Source organism: Magallana gigas, chromosome 10 (assembly GCF_963853765.1).
Source record: "Magallana gigas chromosome 10, xbMagGiga1.1, whole genome shotgun sequence".
In the NCBI taxonomy this organism is placed as follows: Eukaryota; Metazoa; Mollusca; class Bivalvia; order Ostreida; family Ostreidae; genus Magallana; species Magallana gigas.
Window position 1 is genome coordinate 20,168,272 of NC_088862.1, and position 14,339 is coordinate 20,182,610.

Sequence of the window (14,339 nt, forward strand, 5' to 3'; positions counted from 1 at the left end):
ACTGCAGTTGTATACATGTGTGGAATCAGGAAAATCCAGATTTGACTTTGCCTCCGTTTTTTTTAGAAAAACCACTCCGTATTAATCATCTAAATCCTGCTGATTCAGAGGTTTTAAAAACCTATTATTGCTCTCTACCTCTTGATTGGCGTTAATCATATCTTCATCAGAGACATCAGAAAAGACACAGATCTGAATTAAATCAAAATCTGGCCCGGGCTCCATATCTAGAATGTCACTTAGAACACCATCCGTGTTTGGATGATTTTCAAAATCATCCTTGCATTTTGACGGAGTTATTTTTTAGAAAATGCTTTCTCCATCAGAGGAAGACATCTCGATACTAAAACACATGTTGTGTGAATGAATAAAAAAATCATGCAGTTCAAGTTATACCTAAAAGTCACCTGTACCTGTCCACTAAGTAGACAATAGAAACAGAATTCTACTCAGGACTGCATTTTTGTTAGGGGTGGTTATAAATAGCTCTATTTTCATTGTCTACTGGTGTACCTGTTGAAGTCCATTCTTAAAACAAAATTCGGGCCTCGATCAGTTCTTTCTCTCACAGAATGGACAGTGTTTGGCTTATATCCTTTACTTCCATTGAATTTCACTGTTTATTTACCTGAGACAGTCCGATTTTGAAGGATATCAGTACTGTAACCACTGGTAACGCTCTGATATTAAGAAGCTCAAAAATTTCGTACTGTTAACATGGTTAAACTGCTTGAACAAAGGAATGACACCACAGCAGTGTTTTCCATAATAATTCCAAGAATAAAGAGTACGAAAAGCTTGATCAGTTACTAGATGTGCATATTTTGAACAAGAATGACAAAATATTCAACTTGAAACTAATTTAATGATTGTTCTTTTTAATGAAGCAAACACTTCGATTGTTTAACTTTCAGGACCTTTTGTTGCCTGATCGCACCCGTCCCCTTATCCTGCCACCATTTTACCATTGTTATGGGTTTTATTGTATTATCACCGTGCAAAATTCACTGTTTAATTATAACTTTATTTTGAATTTTAAAAGTAAAGTTCAAAATAAAGTTATAATTAAACAGTGAATTTTGCACGGTGAAACCACCGTGCAAAATTACGCGGTCACAGTATACTCTGATAATTCTATTTCACAATTTCATCGTGGCTGTTTTGCTATATCCATTTTGACATTAAAACAATCTCCTTTCAAGATGGTTACAACCTTATAGAGTAATATTTTATACGTTATTGATTTTCATGGATCAAGAAAATTTTCCAGAAAGGGCTTGTTCCGAGGGATAATTTTGCTTTCTTGATCGAAGGGAGGGGGGGGGGTTGGGGTTACGAGGCACATTTTTGAAAATTTTAGTATGTAAATGAGATAAATTTGAATTTTCAAGGAAAGGAAACCCCCTCCTGTATGCGCGAATGCCTGGCTGTTGATACATGTACGTCCCTTATAATATTAAAACCTATAATATCCCAGTGTATCAGCCGTAATTCTTTAAATATAGAATAGTAATCTCTGACAGATAATTTTTAATCACTTGACATCTTTCCGTTTCTAACAGTTTGTGTGGACTTCCTTGTAAAAAAACACGATAAAAAGTTTTTAGTCCTTATCCGGTGTATCACGTACAGTGGCGTCGGAAGCAAATTGAAAGTGGGGGCTAGATTAATCCTCAGAAATCTTGACAAGCAGAAAAAAAACTAATTCCCAAAATCATGAAAATCCTAATCCGTGGGGGGGGGGGGGGGGATATATACCTATAGTTCCTATCAAAAAATTCTTACCCACCAAAAATAATTCTTTCCCGAATCTTGAAATTCCTAATCCGGTGGGGGGGGGGGGGTTAGTAGACTCCAACATCTAATATATATCAATATTCCCATCTTTTCAAGGTAAATTTAGGAACAATTATCTTTCCTGGGAGAAAAAAAGGGGGGGGGGGGGGGCTAAACCCTCTATGATGCTATGTGCCTAATGGTTAGGCCTAAGCCCCCATAGCCCCCCCCCCCCCTACCCCACCCCAACCCCCCCCCCCCCCGGTTCCGACGCCTATGACGCACTATAATTATACCCGGCTAAGTATTTTTTAAAGAAAACCGATTGTGATTCATAGCTGTATAGAAAGTAACGATATACACGTGCAAGTTATAACCAGTTTATCAATCGAAACCTTTAGCAACCTAAGAAATATCACAGACTGCTAGAAATAATCAATTCGACATGATGTCAGACTCAAAGCATACAAGAAGACTTGGTTATTTCTTTTATCTAACGTACTTATGTATATTCACAATAATTTAGTCACTCTTAATTACTTTTTATGAGCATTTCATTCATTGTTTACAACAGCGATGTAGAGCAAAATCAATACCGGGTATCAAAAACGCTTTGTAAAAGTCGAACCAATATTGTAAAATCCGTAATATGTTTTACGGTGCGACCGTTGGGGCGAGCGCAGCATGTGATCAAATAATGAATTATGATAAATCAATAAAAATAAAAGTATCAACGTAACTGAATTTGAATGCAAAATAAAATATAAACATGCCTTATTTTCTAGTAAATTTTCATTATTCAGAATTTATAAGATTGTTTATTTATTTAAATATAATTTATCTCAGATACAATGTTGTTGAATAATAAAGATTTTAACATAATGTTTATTGCAGTTTATTTCCTCTTTTCTTGTAGCAGACATTTTTCTTAAACTTAGTACATATAAAAAATTGACTTATCATAGAGTCCCCCCCCCCCCCGTTTAAAAAAAAATGTAATTTACGTATAAAAAAAATTGCTGATCATATAAGAAAAACGGTTTTGGACCCCCCCCCCCCCCCCGGGGAGGATGTAATAAATGTAAAAACAAAGATACCGTTGAGCAGTTAAAGAGCTAAATGCATATTACGCACTCACCATTCCTTACCCGGATTAGAATTTCCCTGATTTTGAGAATTTCTTTTTCATTTTGCTTGTAAATATTTTTTGAATGATGCTGCCGCGCCCCCTTTTAAAAAACGTTCCTGGAAATTACTGTAAATATACATGTATAGTGAATAAAATAAATGTGAGCATTCATCCAAATGAGGGCAAGTTACAACTGTTTTATTTCCTATTCAAAAAAAAATGTCCCCATTCGTTAGCTTTGCAAGATTTTGAGAAGATTTTGGTATTTATATTTCAGCAGATTTACAATAACTACTTAGAGTAATTTCCCCTTATTGTGACGTCAAAGTTCACGTCGGTCAAGTGTCGTCTGTCTCTTTGAAAAAAACCCTGAAAAAAAACTAAGTGAAATATACTGTTTTGTTTACTTAAAAAGCATGATATTCTTGAAATTACACAATTTATCTGTTTCTCAAAAGTTTAACTTTGATTCTCGCGAGAAGGAATCAAGTCTAGTGAGATCGTCCGACATTGATAAATTGCATTGTGGGTCGAAATTTACTGACTCCGAAAAATTCTGTGGGATCAATGTGCAAGAAATCCATTGTGACGTCACTCGAAGGAACGACAACTCTGTTAGTCTTACGTATTGGAATTATTTTATTTACAATGCATTATGTACATGGTCTTTTATCTTGTTCTCGTGAGAGTGTGAAATGGGAAACCATATTTATAGGGAATTACCGGGACGATTAAAACAAGGCATTACTGGTCCGATTTACTGACGCCAAAAAAATCCGTTGAATGAATGTGCAACTAGTCCGAATTTTCTATTCACACACGCCTTGCCGGTAGAGCTCGCTTCGCGCCGGCGCTGCGCGCCGGCGAGCTGCGCTCGCTATTATGACGTAGTGCGATACTCGGACTACTTTAAGATTTTTTTTCTTCTAAACAACTCGTGGTGCCTCATTCGCTTCACGATTATATTGTTTGTTTCGCTTTCAAATTCACAAATACATGTATGTTACCATTTTAAAATTATTTTAGTCTAAGAAAAATTTCTTCAAATTAATGTTTTGATTTTGAAACGTGTATATGCGGTGTTTACTCACAGATCCCTTTTATCTCACTTTCTTCCGCATTTTTTTTTTTTTTATCATTATTGATGCTTGTTCTTAATAAAAATCTGTTGATTATCTTCACATTCGTTCACAACTATTTTTATCAAACAACCGATTTATTTTACCGATACATTTCTAAATCCTTAAATGCCATATTTCCGCGATCTAATTTAATAAAACGTTAATACACGTGTACACAAATTATTTTCTAAAGATATTGCTTTAATATTCCCTTTAAATGTACCAGGCTGAAGCTAGCAGCCACTAACAGCAGCCACTATAAGACCGTAGAAGCTAGCAGCCAATAAGGAAATTCATCAAAGTACTGAGAGTACTCGAACAAACATTTTTATTTTACTCAATTATCGACATATTTTAATTCATATCAAAACGATTAATGCTCAATAATTTGTACGAGCATTGGCGACTTCCGAAGCAGTAAAGCTCGCCTGGATAAGAGTTATAAATGCTCTTTGTTGGATAGAAATGAAGTACGTTTATACGGGTCGTAAGTTATGAAAATAATGTTATCCTAAGTGTAATCTTATTGATACAAATAGAAAAACAATATACATCGTATAAAGTGATATGCAAACGTATTATGATATAAAAGACATGATAAATTAAAGTAAATTAAAAGGCATAAAATGATACAAAAACAATAAAAACCCAAAGCCAATCCAGTGTGGCAAGATAATTTGTTTACATCAAAGTTGAACATGTGTGTTTAAAAATTTAACTTCGGGCCTTTTCATTCCCCGGAAACAACATCAATCGAAAATTAAAAAGACATCGTATTATTACGAATATGAGACAATAGAACACCCAGCATTGTGATTTTATTCTCATAAAAAAAATTATCATATGCCGCAGTCAAAAACAGCGAAAATCATCAAGTGAAATTGGGATTATTTTGTCTCAGCCATGTTTTGACGTGAACCTTCGAAGAATACAACAATGACAATGAAAAAGGTCGGTTTAGCTCACCCGAACTTTGTCATATTTTAGCATTTCACAATGCTATAGGGATGAAAGGCAGGCCATTATCTCTTTTATCTTTGAAGTGTGCATTAAACGGATACCAGGGCAGTGTAGGGGACCAATGGGGCTATTATTTCCCGGTCTCAAATTTGGGCTGTAGGGGTACCACCAAGTGGCTCCCAGGGGTTCTGGCTCATTTCAGGGTTTTATCTCTTACTTGAGATTGACCACAAGAACTTGGTAACACTAGGATTAGGTAGAGGGCCTCAGGAGGTATTCCTAATAAGCAATAGAGGGCACCTATGACCCCTGCAAGGGTCCAGTTAGCTCACCCGAACTTTGTCATATTTAAGCATTTCAGAATGATATAGGGGTTAAAAGTGGTCCATTATCTTCCTAATCTTTGAAGTGTGCATCAAACGGATACCAGGGCAGTGTAGGGGACCAATGGGGCTACTTTTTCCCGGTCTCAAATTTGGGCTGTAGGGGTACCACAAAGTGGCTCCCAGGGGTTCTGGCTCAATTCAGGGTTTTATCTCTCACTTGAGATTGACCACAAGAACTTGCAAACACTAGGATTAAGTAGAGGACCTCACGAGGTATTCATAATAAGCGATAAAGGGCACCCATGACCCCTACAAGGGTTCGGTTAGCTCACCCGAACTTTGTCATATTTTAGCATTTCACAATGCTATAGGGATGAAAGGCAGGCCATTATTAAGGTCTTCCGTTTCCAACGGAAGACCTTATTGTTTTCGTTCGGTTTCTTTTTCCCTATTATTATTATTTTTTTTCTTTTTTTTTCCAACCAATTTTGTGTACGCGATTTCTCTAAAACTACTTGACCGATTTACACGAAACTTTCAGGTCTGATAGATAATGATCTGAACCTTATTGGAAATTTTTTTTAATGATGACGTCACTTCCGGTTTTGAGTTATTTACAATTTAACGATTTTCAGAGGGTCGGCTTGTCCAGGGGTAAACTCCTAAACGATTTAAGATATTGAGTTCAAAATTTTAGGGATTGTAGACGAAAGGTTGTAGATCTGACATGTGGTATATATATTTTTCTGTGACCAAAAGCGCCGAAGCTCGCCCGAGCTTGAAAATTACAGTTGAAAAAGCGTCGTGATTTTTCGTGGTTTTCTTTCAATATCTCTTTCCTCGATTGTATTTTGTTATAACATGTAGAACAAAAAATCTTTATAAAGTCAAGAGCATTTATGTTACATCAAGAAAAAGGGGCTGGCCCTTCAAATGAGGGGCTAAGGGGGCTTTATAGTCTTTTAATGATAACTTTTCACTGTGAAAAAATTGGTGATAAGTTATAGAAGCAATTATGTTCATTCTAACGTTATATACCTAGAGATGGCAATCATTTACTCCTATGTTACGTAATTAGGGATTTTAAGGGGCCAAAAGTCCAAAACTTTGATGCTCAATATCTCAAAATGGAGGAAAATTTTGAAAAGCAATATTGAACAAAAGATGCTCAAAATAATGAGTTTAACAATAATCAACCATAATTTCTTTGTTATGCGGTCCTTAAAAGGAGTTGCAGGGTCGGCCCCTAAAATGACCCTCTCAAGATATCTCGAGAATGGTACAAAATTTGTAAACACTTGTTGAACAAAAAGTGTTTGAATTGATTAGAGCTTTCATTTAAAATCAAGAAAAAGGGGTTGGCCCTTCAAATAAGGGGCTGAGGGGGCTCTAAAGTCTTTTAATGCTAACTTTTTACCGTGAAATATTTTGTGATACGTTATAGAAGCAATTATGTTCATTCTAACGTTATTTACCTATACGTGGCAATCATTTACTTCTATGTTACGTAATTAGGGGTTTTAAGGGGCCAAAAGTCCAAAACTTTGATGCTCAATATCTCAAAATGGAGGACAATTTTAATAATCAATATTGAACAAAAGATGCCCAGAATATTGAGCTTAACAACTTGTAAACATAATTTCTTTGTTATGCAGTCCCTAAAAGGAGTTACAGGGTCGGCCCCTAAAATGACCCTCTGAAGATATCTCGAGAACGGTACAAAATTTGTAAGCACTTGTTGAACAAAAAGTGTTTGAATTGATTAGAGTTTTCATTTAAATCAAGAAAAAGGGGTTGGCCCTTCAAATAAGGGGCTGAGGGGGCTCTTAAGTCTTTTAATGATTACTTGTTACTGTGAAATATTTTGTGATACGTTATAGAAGCAATTATGTTCATTCTAACGTTATTTACCTATACATGGCAGTCATTTACTCCTATGTTACGTAATTAGGGGTTTTAAGGGGCCAGAAGTCCAAAACTTTTGTGCTCAATATTTCAAAATGGAGGAAAATTTCGAAAAGCAATATTGAACAAAAGATGATCAAAATATTGAGCTTAACAATAATCAACCATAATTTCTTTGTTATGCGGTCCTTAAAAGGAGTTGCAGGGTCGGCCCCTAAAACGATCCTCTCAAGATATCTCGAGAATGGTACAAAATTTGTAAACACTTGTTGAACAAAATGTGTTTGAATTGACAAGAATACTCTTATGACATCAAAAAAAGGGGCTGGTCCTTCAAATAAGGGGCTGAGGGGGCTCTAAAGTCTTTTAATAATAAAATTTTACTGTAAAATATTTTATGATACGTTATAGAGGCAATTAAGTTCATTCTAAGGTTATTCATCTATACATCTATACATCATCAATACATGGTAATCATTCACTCCTATGTAATTAGGGATTTTAAGGTGTCAGAAGTCCAACACTTTAATCTTCAATCTGGAAAGCAGTATTTAACAAGATGCTCAAAATGATGTGCTTAACAATTTACAACCATTCATTGTTTGTTATCTGGACCTTAAAATGAGTTTTAGGACCGGATAACAAAACGATTTTTTCCAGATATATCAAACAACGGTAACCAATTTCTAAACACTTATTAGCGGTACACAAAAATACCTTTTCACTAAAATTAATGAAAAGGAGCTGATCCCTCAAAAAGGGACACCAAAGGGATAGATAGTCTTTCACCCGTTACACTCATAGATTCCGCCTCCTTTTCTGGATACGTTTCGTTTAAGAAGATCAAGAGTAAGGTCATTCCCTATTCTAAAAATTGGACGGAAGACCTCCTCGTTGCTCGCAACGAGATCGTGTCTAGTCTCTTTTATCTTTGAAGTGTGCATTAAACGGATACCAGGGCAGGGCAACCCAGATACCCCTACAGCCCAAATTTGAGACCGGGAAATAATAGCCCCATAGGTCCCCTACACTGCCCTGGTATCCGTTTGATGCACACTTCAAAGATAAAAGAGATAATGGCCTGCCTTTCATCCCTATAGCATTGTGAAATGCTAAAATATGACAAAGTTCGGGTGAGCAAACCGAACCCTTGTAGGGGTCATAGGTGCCCTTTATCGCTTATTATGAATACCTCGTGAGGTCCTCTACCTAATCCTAGTATTACCAAGTTCTTGTGGTCAATCTCAAGTGAGATATAAAACCCTGAAATGAGCCAGAACCCCTGGGAGCCACTTGGTGGTACCCCTACAGCCCAAATTTGAGACCAAGAAATAATAGCCCCATAGGTCCCCTACACTGCCCTGGTATCCGTTTAATGCACACTTCAAAGATAAAAGAGATAATGCCCCGCCTTTCACCCCTATATCATTGTGAATTGCTCAAATATGACAAAGTTCGGGTGAGCTAACAACACTCTTGCAGGGGTCATAGGTGCCCTTTAACGCTTATTATGAATACCCCTTGAGGTCCTCTACTTAATCCTTGTGTTTCCAAGTTCTTGTGGTCAATCTCAAGTGAGATATAAACTCCTGAAATGAGCCAGAACCCCCGGGAGCCACTTGGTGGTACCCCTACAGCCCAAATTTGAGACCAAGAAATAATAGCCCCATATGTCCCCTACACTGCCCTGGTATCCGTTTGATGCACACTTCAAAGATAAAAGAGATAATGCCCCGCCTTTCATCCCTATATCATTGTGAATTGCTCAAATATGACAAAGTTCGGGTGAGCTAACAACACCCTTGCAGGGGTCATAGGCGCCCTTTAAAGCTTATTATGAATACCCCTTGAGGTCCTCTACTTAATCCTTGTGTTTCCAAGTTCTTGTGGTCAATCTCAAGTGAGATATAAACTCCTGAAATGAGCCAGAACCCCCGGGAGCCACTTGGTGGTACCCCTACAGCCCAAATTTGAGACCGGGAAATAATAGTCCCCTAGGTCCCCTACACTGCCCTGGTATCCGTTGGATGCACACTTCAAAGATAAAAGAGATAATGCCCCGCCTTTCACCCCTATATTATTGTGAATTGCTCAAATATGACAAAGTTCGGGTGAGCTAACAACACCCTTGCAGGGGTCATAGGTGCCCTTTAACGCTTATTATGAATACCTCGTGAGGTCCTCTACTTAATCCTTGTGTTTCCAAGTTCTTGTGGTCAATCTCAAGTGAGATATAAACTCCTGAAATGAGCCAGAACCCCTGGGAGCCACTTGGTGGTACCCCTACAGCCCAAATTTGAGACCGGGAAATAATAGCCCCATAGGTCCCCTACACTGCCCTGGTATCCGTTTAATGCACACTTCAAAGATAAAAGAGATAATGGCCTGCCTTTCATCCCTATAGCATTGTGAAATGCTAAAATATGACAAAGTTCGGGTGAGCTAACCGAACTCTTGTAGGGGTCATAGGTGCCCTTTATCGCTTATTATGAATACCTCGTGAGGTCCTCTACCTAATCCTAGTATTACCAAGTTCTTGTGGTCAATCTCAAGTGAGATATAAAACCCTGAAATGAGCCAGAACCCCTGGGAGCCACTTGGTGGTACCCCTACAGCCCAAATTTGAGACCGGGAAATAATAGCCCCATAGGTCCCCTACACGGCCCTGGTATCCGTTTGATGCACACTTCAAAGATAAAAGAGATAATGGCCTGCCTTTCATCCCTATATCATTTTGAAATGCTCAAATATGACAAAGTTCGGGTGAGATAAACCGTCGTTTTTCATTGTCATTGTTGTATTCTTCGAAGGTTCACGTCAAAACATGGCTGAGACAAAATAATCCCAATTTCACTTGATGATTTTCGCTGTTTTTGACTGCGACATAGGAGAATTTTTTATGAGAATAAAATCAGAATACTCGGTGTTCTATTGTCTCATATTCGTAATAATACGATGTCATTTTAATTTTCGATTGATATTGTTTCTGGGGGAGTGAAAAGGCCAGAGGATAAATTTTTAAACACGCACATGTTCAGCTTCGATGTAAACAAATTATCCTGTCACAGTGGATTGGCTTGGGTTTTTTATTGTATTTGTACCGTTTTATGCCTTTTAATTTACTTTAATTTATCATGTCTGTTATATCATAATACGTTTGCATATCACTTTATACGATGCATATAGTTTTTTTCTATTTGTATCAATAAGACTACACTTAGGATAACATTATTTTCATAACTTAAAGTATGACCCGTATAGACGTAATTCATTTCTATCCAACAAAGACGCATTTATAACTCTTAACCAGGCGAGCTTTACTGCTTCGGAAGTCGTCAATGCTCGTACAAATTATTAAGCATTAATCATTTTAATGTTAATTAAAATATGTCGATAATTAGTAAAATATAATTTTCTGTTCGAGTACTCTCAGTACTTTGATGAAATTCCTTATTGGCTGCTAGCTTCTACGGGCTTAATGGCTGCTGTTTGTGGCTGCTAGCTTCAGCCTGGTTTTAAATGTAGCTCAATCATTATACGTACCGAAGAAGAAAATGATGTTTCTATTTCAAAAGGATAAGAATAATTCATTAATCAGCTGTTAATGTTGCCTTGGAGCATTTCTTTCGTTGCATTTCCACTGCAGTACGGGATCTTTACTCTGGTGAGAAGCTAATATTAGATTTATTCATTATAACTACCAATTAAAACTAAGTCATCTGTAGGCAGTACTACGAAATCAAATGATCTCATTTGAAAAGAAAGACACATTCATGTATGCAGAAATTACTCAAATTTAATCGATAAACTTCTGTATAATTACACTAGTTTTGATGCATTGTTTACATCGGTGGGTCTGTGTGACGTCATAAATCCACAAAATCAAGAACGATAAGCGGGGAAGAATTTTTTCAGGTGCTCAGTTTTTACGGTTATTTCTCAGTAATGCAAAGGCAAAAAAATCTTACATCACGTATTTTAACATTTGTTTATACCAAGCTTTATATTTATGTGAGAAAATCATAGTGTTAAAAATCGTTTCATATGACCTTTAATATAGTCAATTCATAGCTCCATAGAAACAGCCAGACTGAAATCTACACGCCCCATTTATCGATTGGCATAAATATACAGCGACTGAAACTGGTAAGAAACTGCCGGGACTGAAATTGACACGCCCTGTTTGTCGATTGGTCGAAATCTACAGCGACCTAAGAAAGTCAAGGAGTGCACCAAAAAATCATGATGATATCAGACTCAAAGTCTCACAGGAGACGATTTGGCTGGTTTTTTTAGCTAACGTACTTCAGTGAATTTAGTAAAATCTAGTAAATTTTACTTACTTTTCATAATCATTTTATTTTACAACTAAAGGAAAGATATTGTAATATAAACAATAAAACGCTTTCTTTGGTGATTCATGCGGGTAATGAAGTAGCGATCATTGCAGAAAAAATTAAAATAACCGGGTTATGTATTTTTTCTGCAATGTCGCTACCTTCATATCCCGAATGAATCACCAAAGTAAGCATATTATTGTTTAAATATACACTCTTAGTCAGGTGTATGAAACATACATGGAACAGACATATTAACATGTTATTTAGTTCGCCTCGCGACTAAACATATGGTGCCAGGAACTTTGTCGAAAAAAAAACTTTTTATTGATGAATAGATTTTATTTAACGATTATTTTCCATTAGTACATACTTAGTATATCAAATTGGTTATGTATTAAGTTTGAATATTTCATTTAATCTTACATTTGTAAATATACTCAAAACACGTAATGACGCATGAATAGGTTTATTGTGTTCACATGCAGGAAATTGAACGTTGCAAATTTCCAATGCAATCGAAAGGGGGAAATTTACACTGAATGTAAATATTTGAGATTGTATAAGTTGTAGGGTACTTTAGACATAAAAAGTTGTGTGTGTGTGGTGTGTGGTGTGTGTGTGTTTGGGGGGGGGGGGGGGTATTTTAGGAAAAAGGCTCGACGAATCATGAATTTTGTTTAGGAGGGAAAAGATAGTACAGGAAAAGTTTACAATTTTATTTCAACGATGAGGAAGTGTTTGTTTGTTTTCCGGTTGTTGACAAGTTCAGGGAAGTTATACCTGTTTCCAGACAAAGCTACATGTACATTAGTTTAACTCTTTGATAAGGGTACACAGTGCCAACACAATTGTTTATGGCTATCAAAATCATCTCTTAAATTTTACGGTAGATATGATGGGTATTTTGTTGACCATGGAGCATTTCTTCGTTCATATGTAACTTTTAATTAAAAACAAAAAGAATAATTCCAGTTGGCCTTCAGTTTGTAGTGGTAATAAACTGATAATGTTTTGATGGTGTAAAATAAGCTGTAGCTTTGTTGCTCTATGGGAAAATTCGGAAGGCAGAGCTATGTGCGGATATATAAGCCTAAAACTGTGAGGCAGTAAAGCAGAGATTAGCCAGTTCTCTCACAGAATAAACTAAGCTGGTGTCCGGCTTTTAAAAAGCACTACCTTCTTTGTTTTAAGAATGGATAGTATCTGTTGAAGTTCAAGGTTTTATTTTATGAACTTTTTCTTGGAGGATTTTGGTCCGGATGATCGAGAATTATAACTTTGAAACTTTAGGAATGTGAGAAAATGAGTTTCATATAGTGTATTGAAGTTTGTCGCAATCTACGTTCTGATTCAATCTGATGTGATTTGTGCACGTGGTTATGAGTACTGTAATTCGTACGATCAAGGGGATTAATTTTGATTCGTGATTCTGAATAATGAAATAAATAAATAATATTGGATACTAGTATATATTAGTGTTTGTCTGCTGTATCGCTCTTTGTGTGACACTCTCACGATTTTAAACATAGAATATGTTTCTTTACTGGCAAAGGAATTGTCCTTTTGTTTTCGAACTTACCTGTAGCCGTCCAATTAGTAACATGTTTGACCTGTCTCCGTCAATTATTATTAAGAATGGACACCTACACTACAGGTAAACTTATTGCATTGATTTTAAATTTAAAAGTATTTCATCGGGTATAAAAGCCGGAAAGAGCAAAGAATTATATAACAAAAATGTTTTATGGTGCATTATACTAATATATAAAAATTACAACTGATATCAATGGTTTACAGCCTCAGACCTTCTCTTAAACACGCAAACCGAAAGTGAAGTATATTGAGTCGCCATTTTGACATGTAACAAATCACATTTACTTCACTTTACACCGATTTTCAGAGGTAAGTAAGCTTACGACAACAATAGTAGACTGTCTGAACATTTTTTATCGATTATTTGTACAGAATATGCTAGAAAATCAAAATTAGCTAATCAGCCCTAAACTAGTCTTCTTAATTAAAATAAGATCTCTTGGTCCGCACACGCGATCTCCTGGAACGGCTCAAGGAATCTGATTTCAATAAAATTGGTACGATCTATTATACTGGCATTGATATTCTCTTCATATAGATATATAGTCAATTGTTCTTAATTAGCCCAGCCATTCTTTTCATATTCATTCATAAAAAGCATAGGACCACAAAACAAAAGGAAATTCACTGTTTCCTCTACAAAAAATCCTATACGAGATATTACCACCATTCAGGATGTGTCAATTTTACTCGTTCTTTTGAAAAATTATCAAAATCTGGGTATAGATTTCCAAAAATAGATTTATCGTATAAAACGGATCACTGCCATGTGTAATAGGATCCCTTGCAGTTGAGAATTTTGTATAGATTTTGTATATTTTGAAAGTAATTCCTGTTAACGCACACCACGTAGATGTTAGGCTGTGCTAATCAGGAAGCACCAACGAAGCTGTATAATGAAATCAAGCGAGAGACGACAAACTATTGAATATATACTCAACGTTTAACCCGGAACAAAAAACAACACAAACCGTTTGGAATTCCTTCCTTAAACAGATATATGTTTAACATCAGGGTTCGTGTGCCTCAATATGAAGCTGAGTTGGACGATTTTATTTCTTATCATTAACTGTTTTAAAACGTTGAGGGCCTACAATGTTGACATTAAGAAGCCTTTGATCTTTTTCGGATCTCCAGTTGAACAATTTGGATATGCCACGGAGATTCTGAAAAGCGGCGACACAGAGAG

At 36.3% G+C, this 14,339-nt stretch overlaps 1 protein-coding gene across 3 annotated transcripts in view; it reads left to right on the forward strand.

Moving 5' to 3' along the window:
- The first annotated feature begins 10,688 nt into the window (after positions 1–10,688).
- The window catches only part of LOC105344159 (integrin alpha-9), a 30,821-nt gene continuing 27,170 nt past the window's right edge, over positions 10,689–14,339 (forward strand). The window contains exons 1-3 of one of the 3 annotated variants that reach the window (XM_066072878.1): positions 12,277–13,211; positions 13,355–13,459; positions 13,977–14,339. In XM_066072878.1, coding sequence (XP_065928950.1) covers positions 14,182–14,339 — 158 coding nt within the window. In that variant the 5' untranslated portion in view covers positions 12,277–13,211; positions 13,355–13,459; positions 13,977–14,181. Of the gene's footprint in view, positions 10,882–12,276; positions 13,212–13,354; positions 13,460–13,515 lie in introns of those variants that run through there. The other 2 variants (XM_066072879.1, XM_066072880.1) reach the window with 2 other exon arrangements.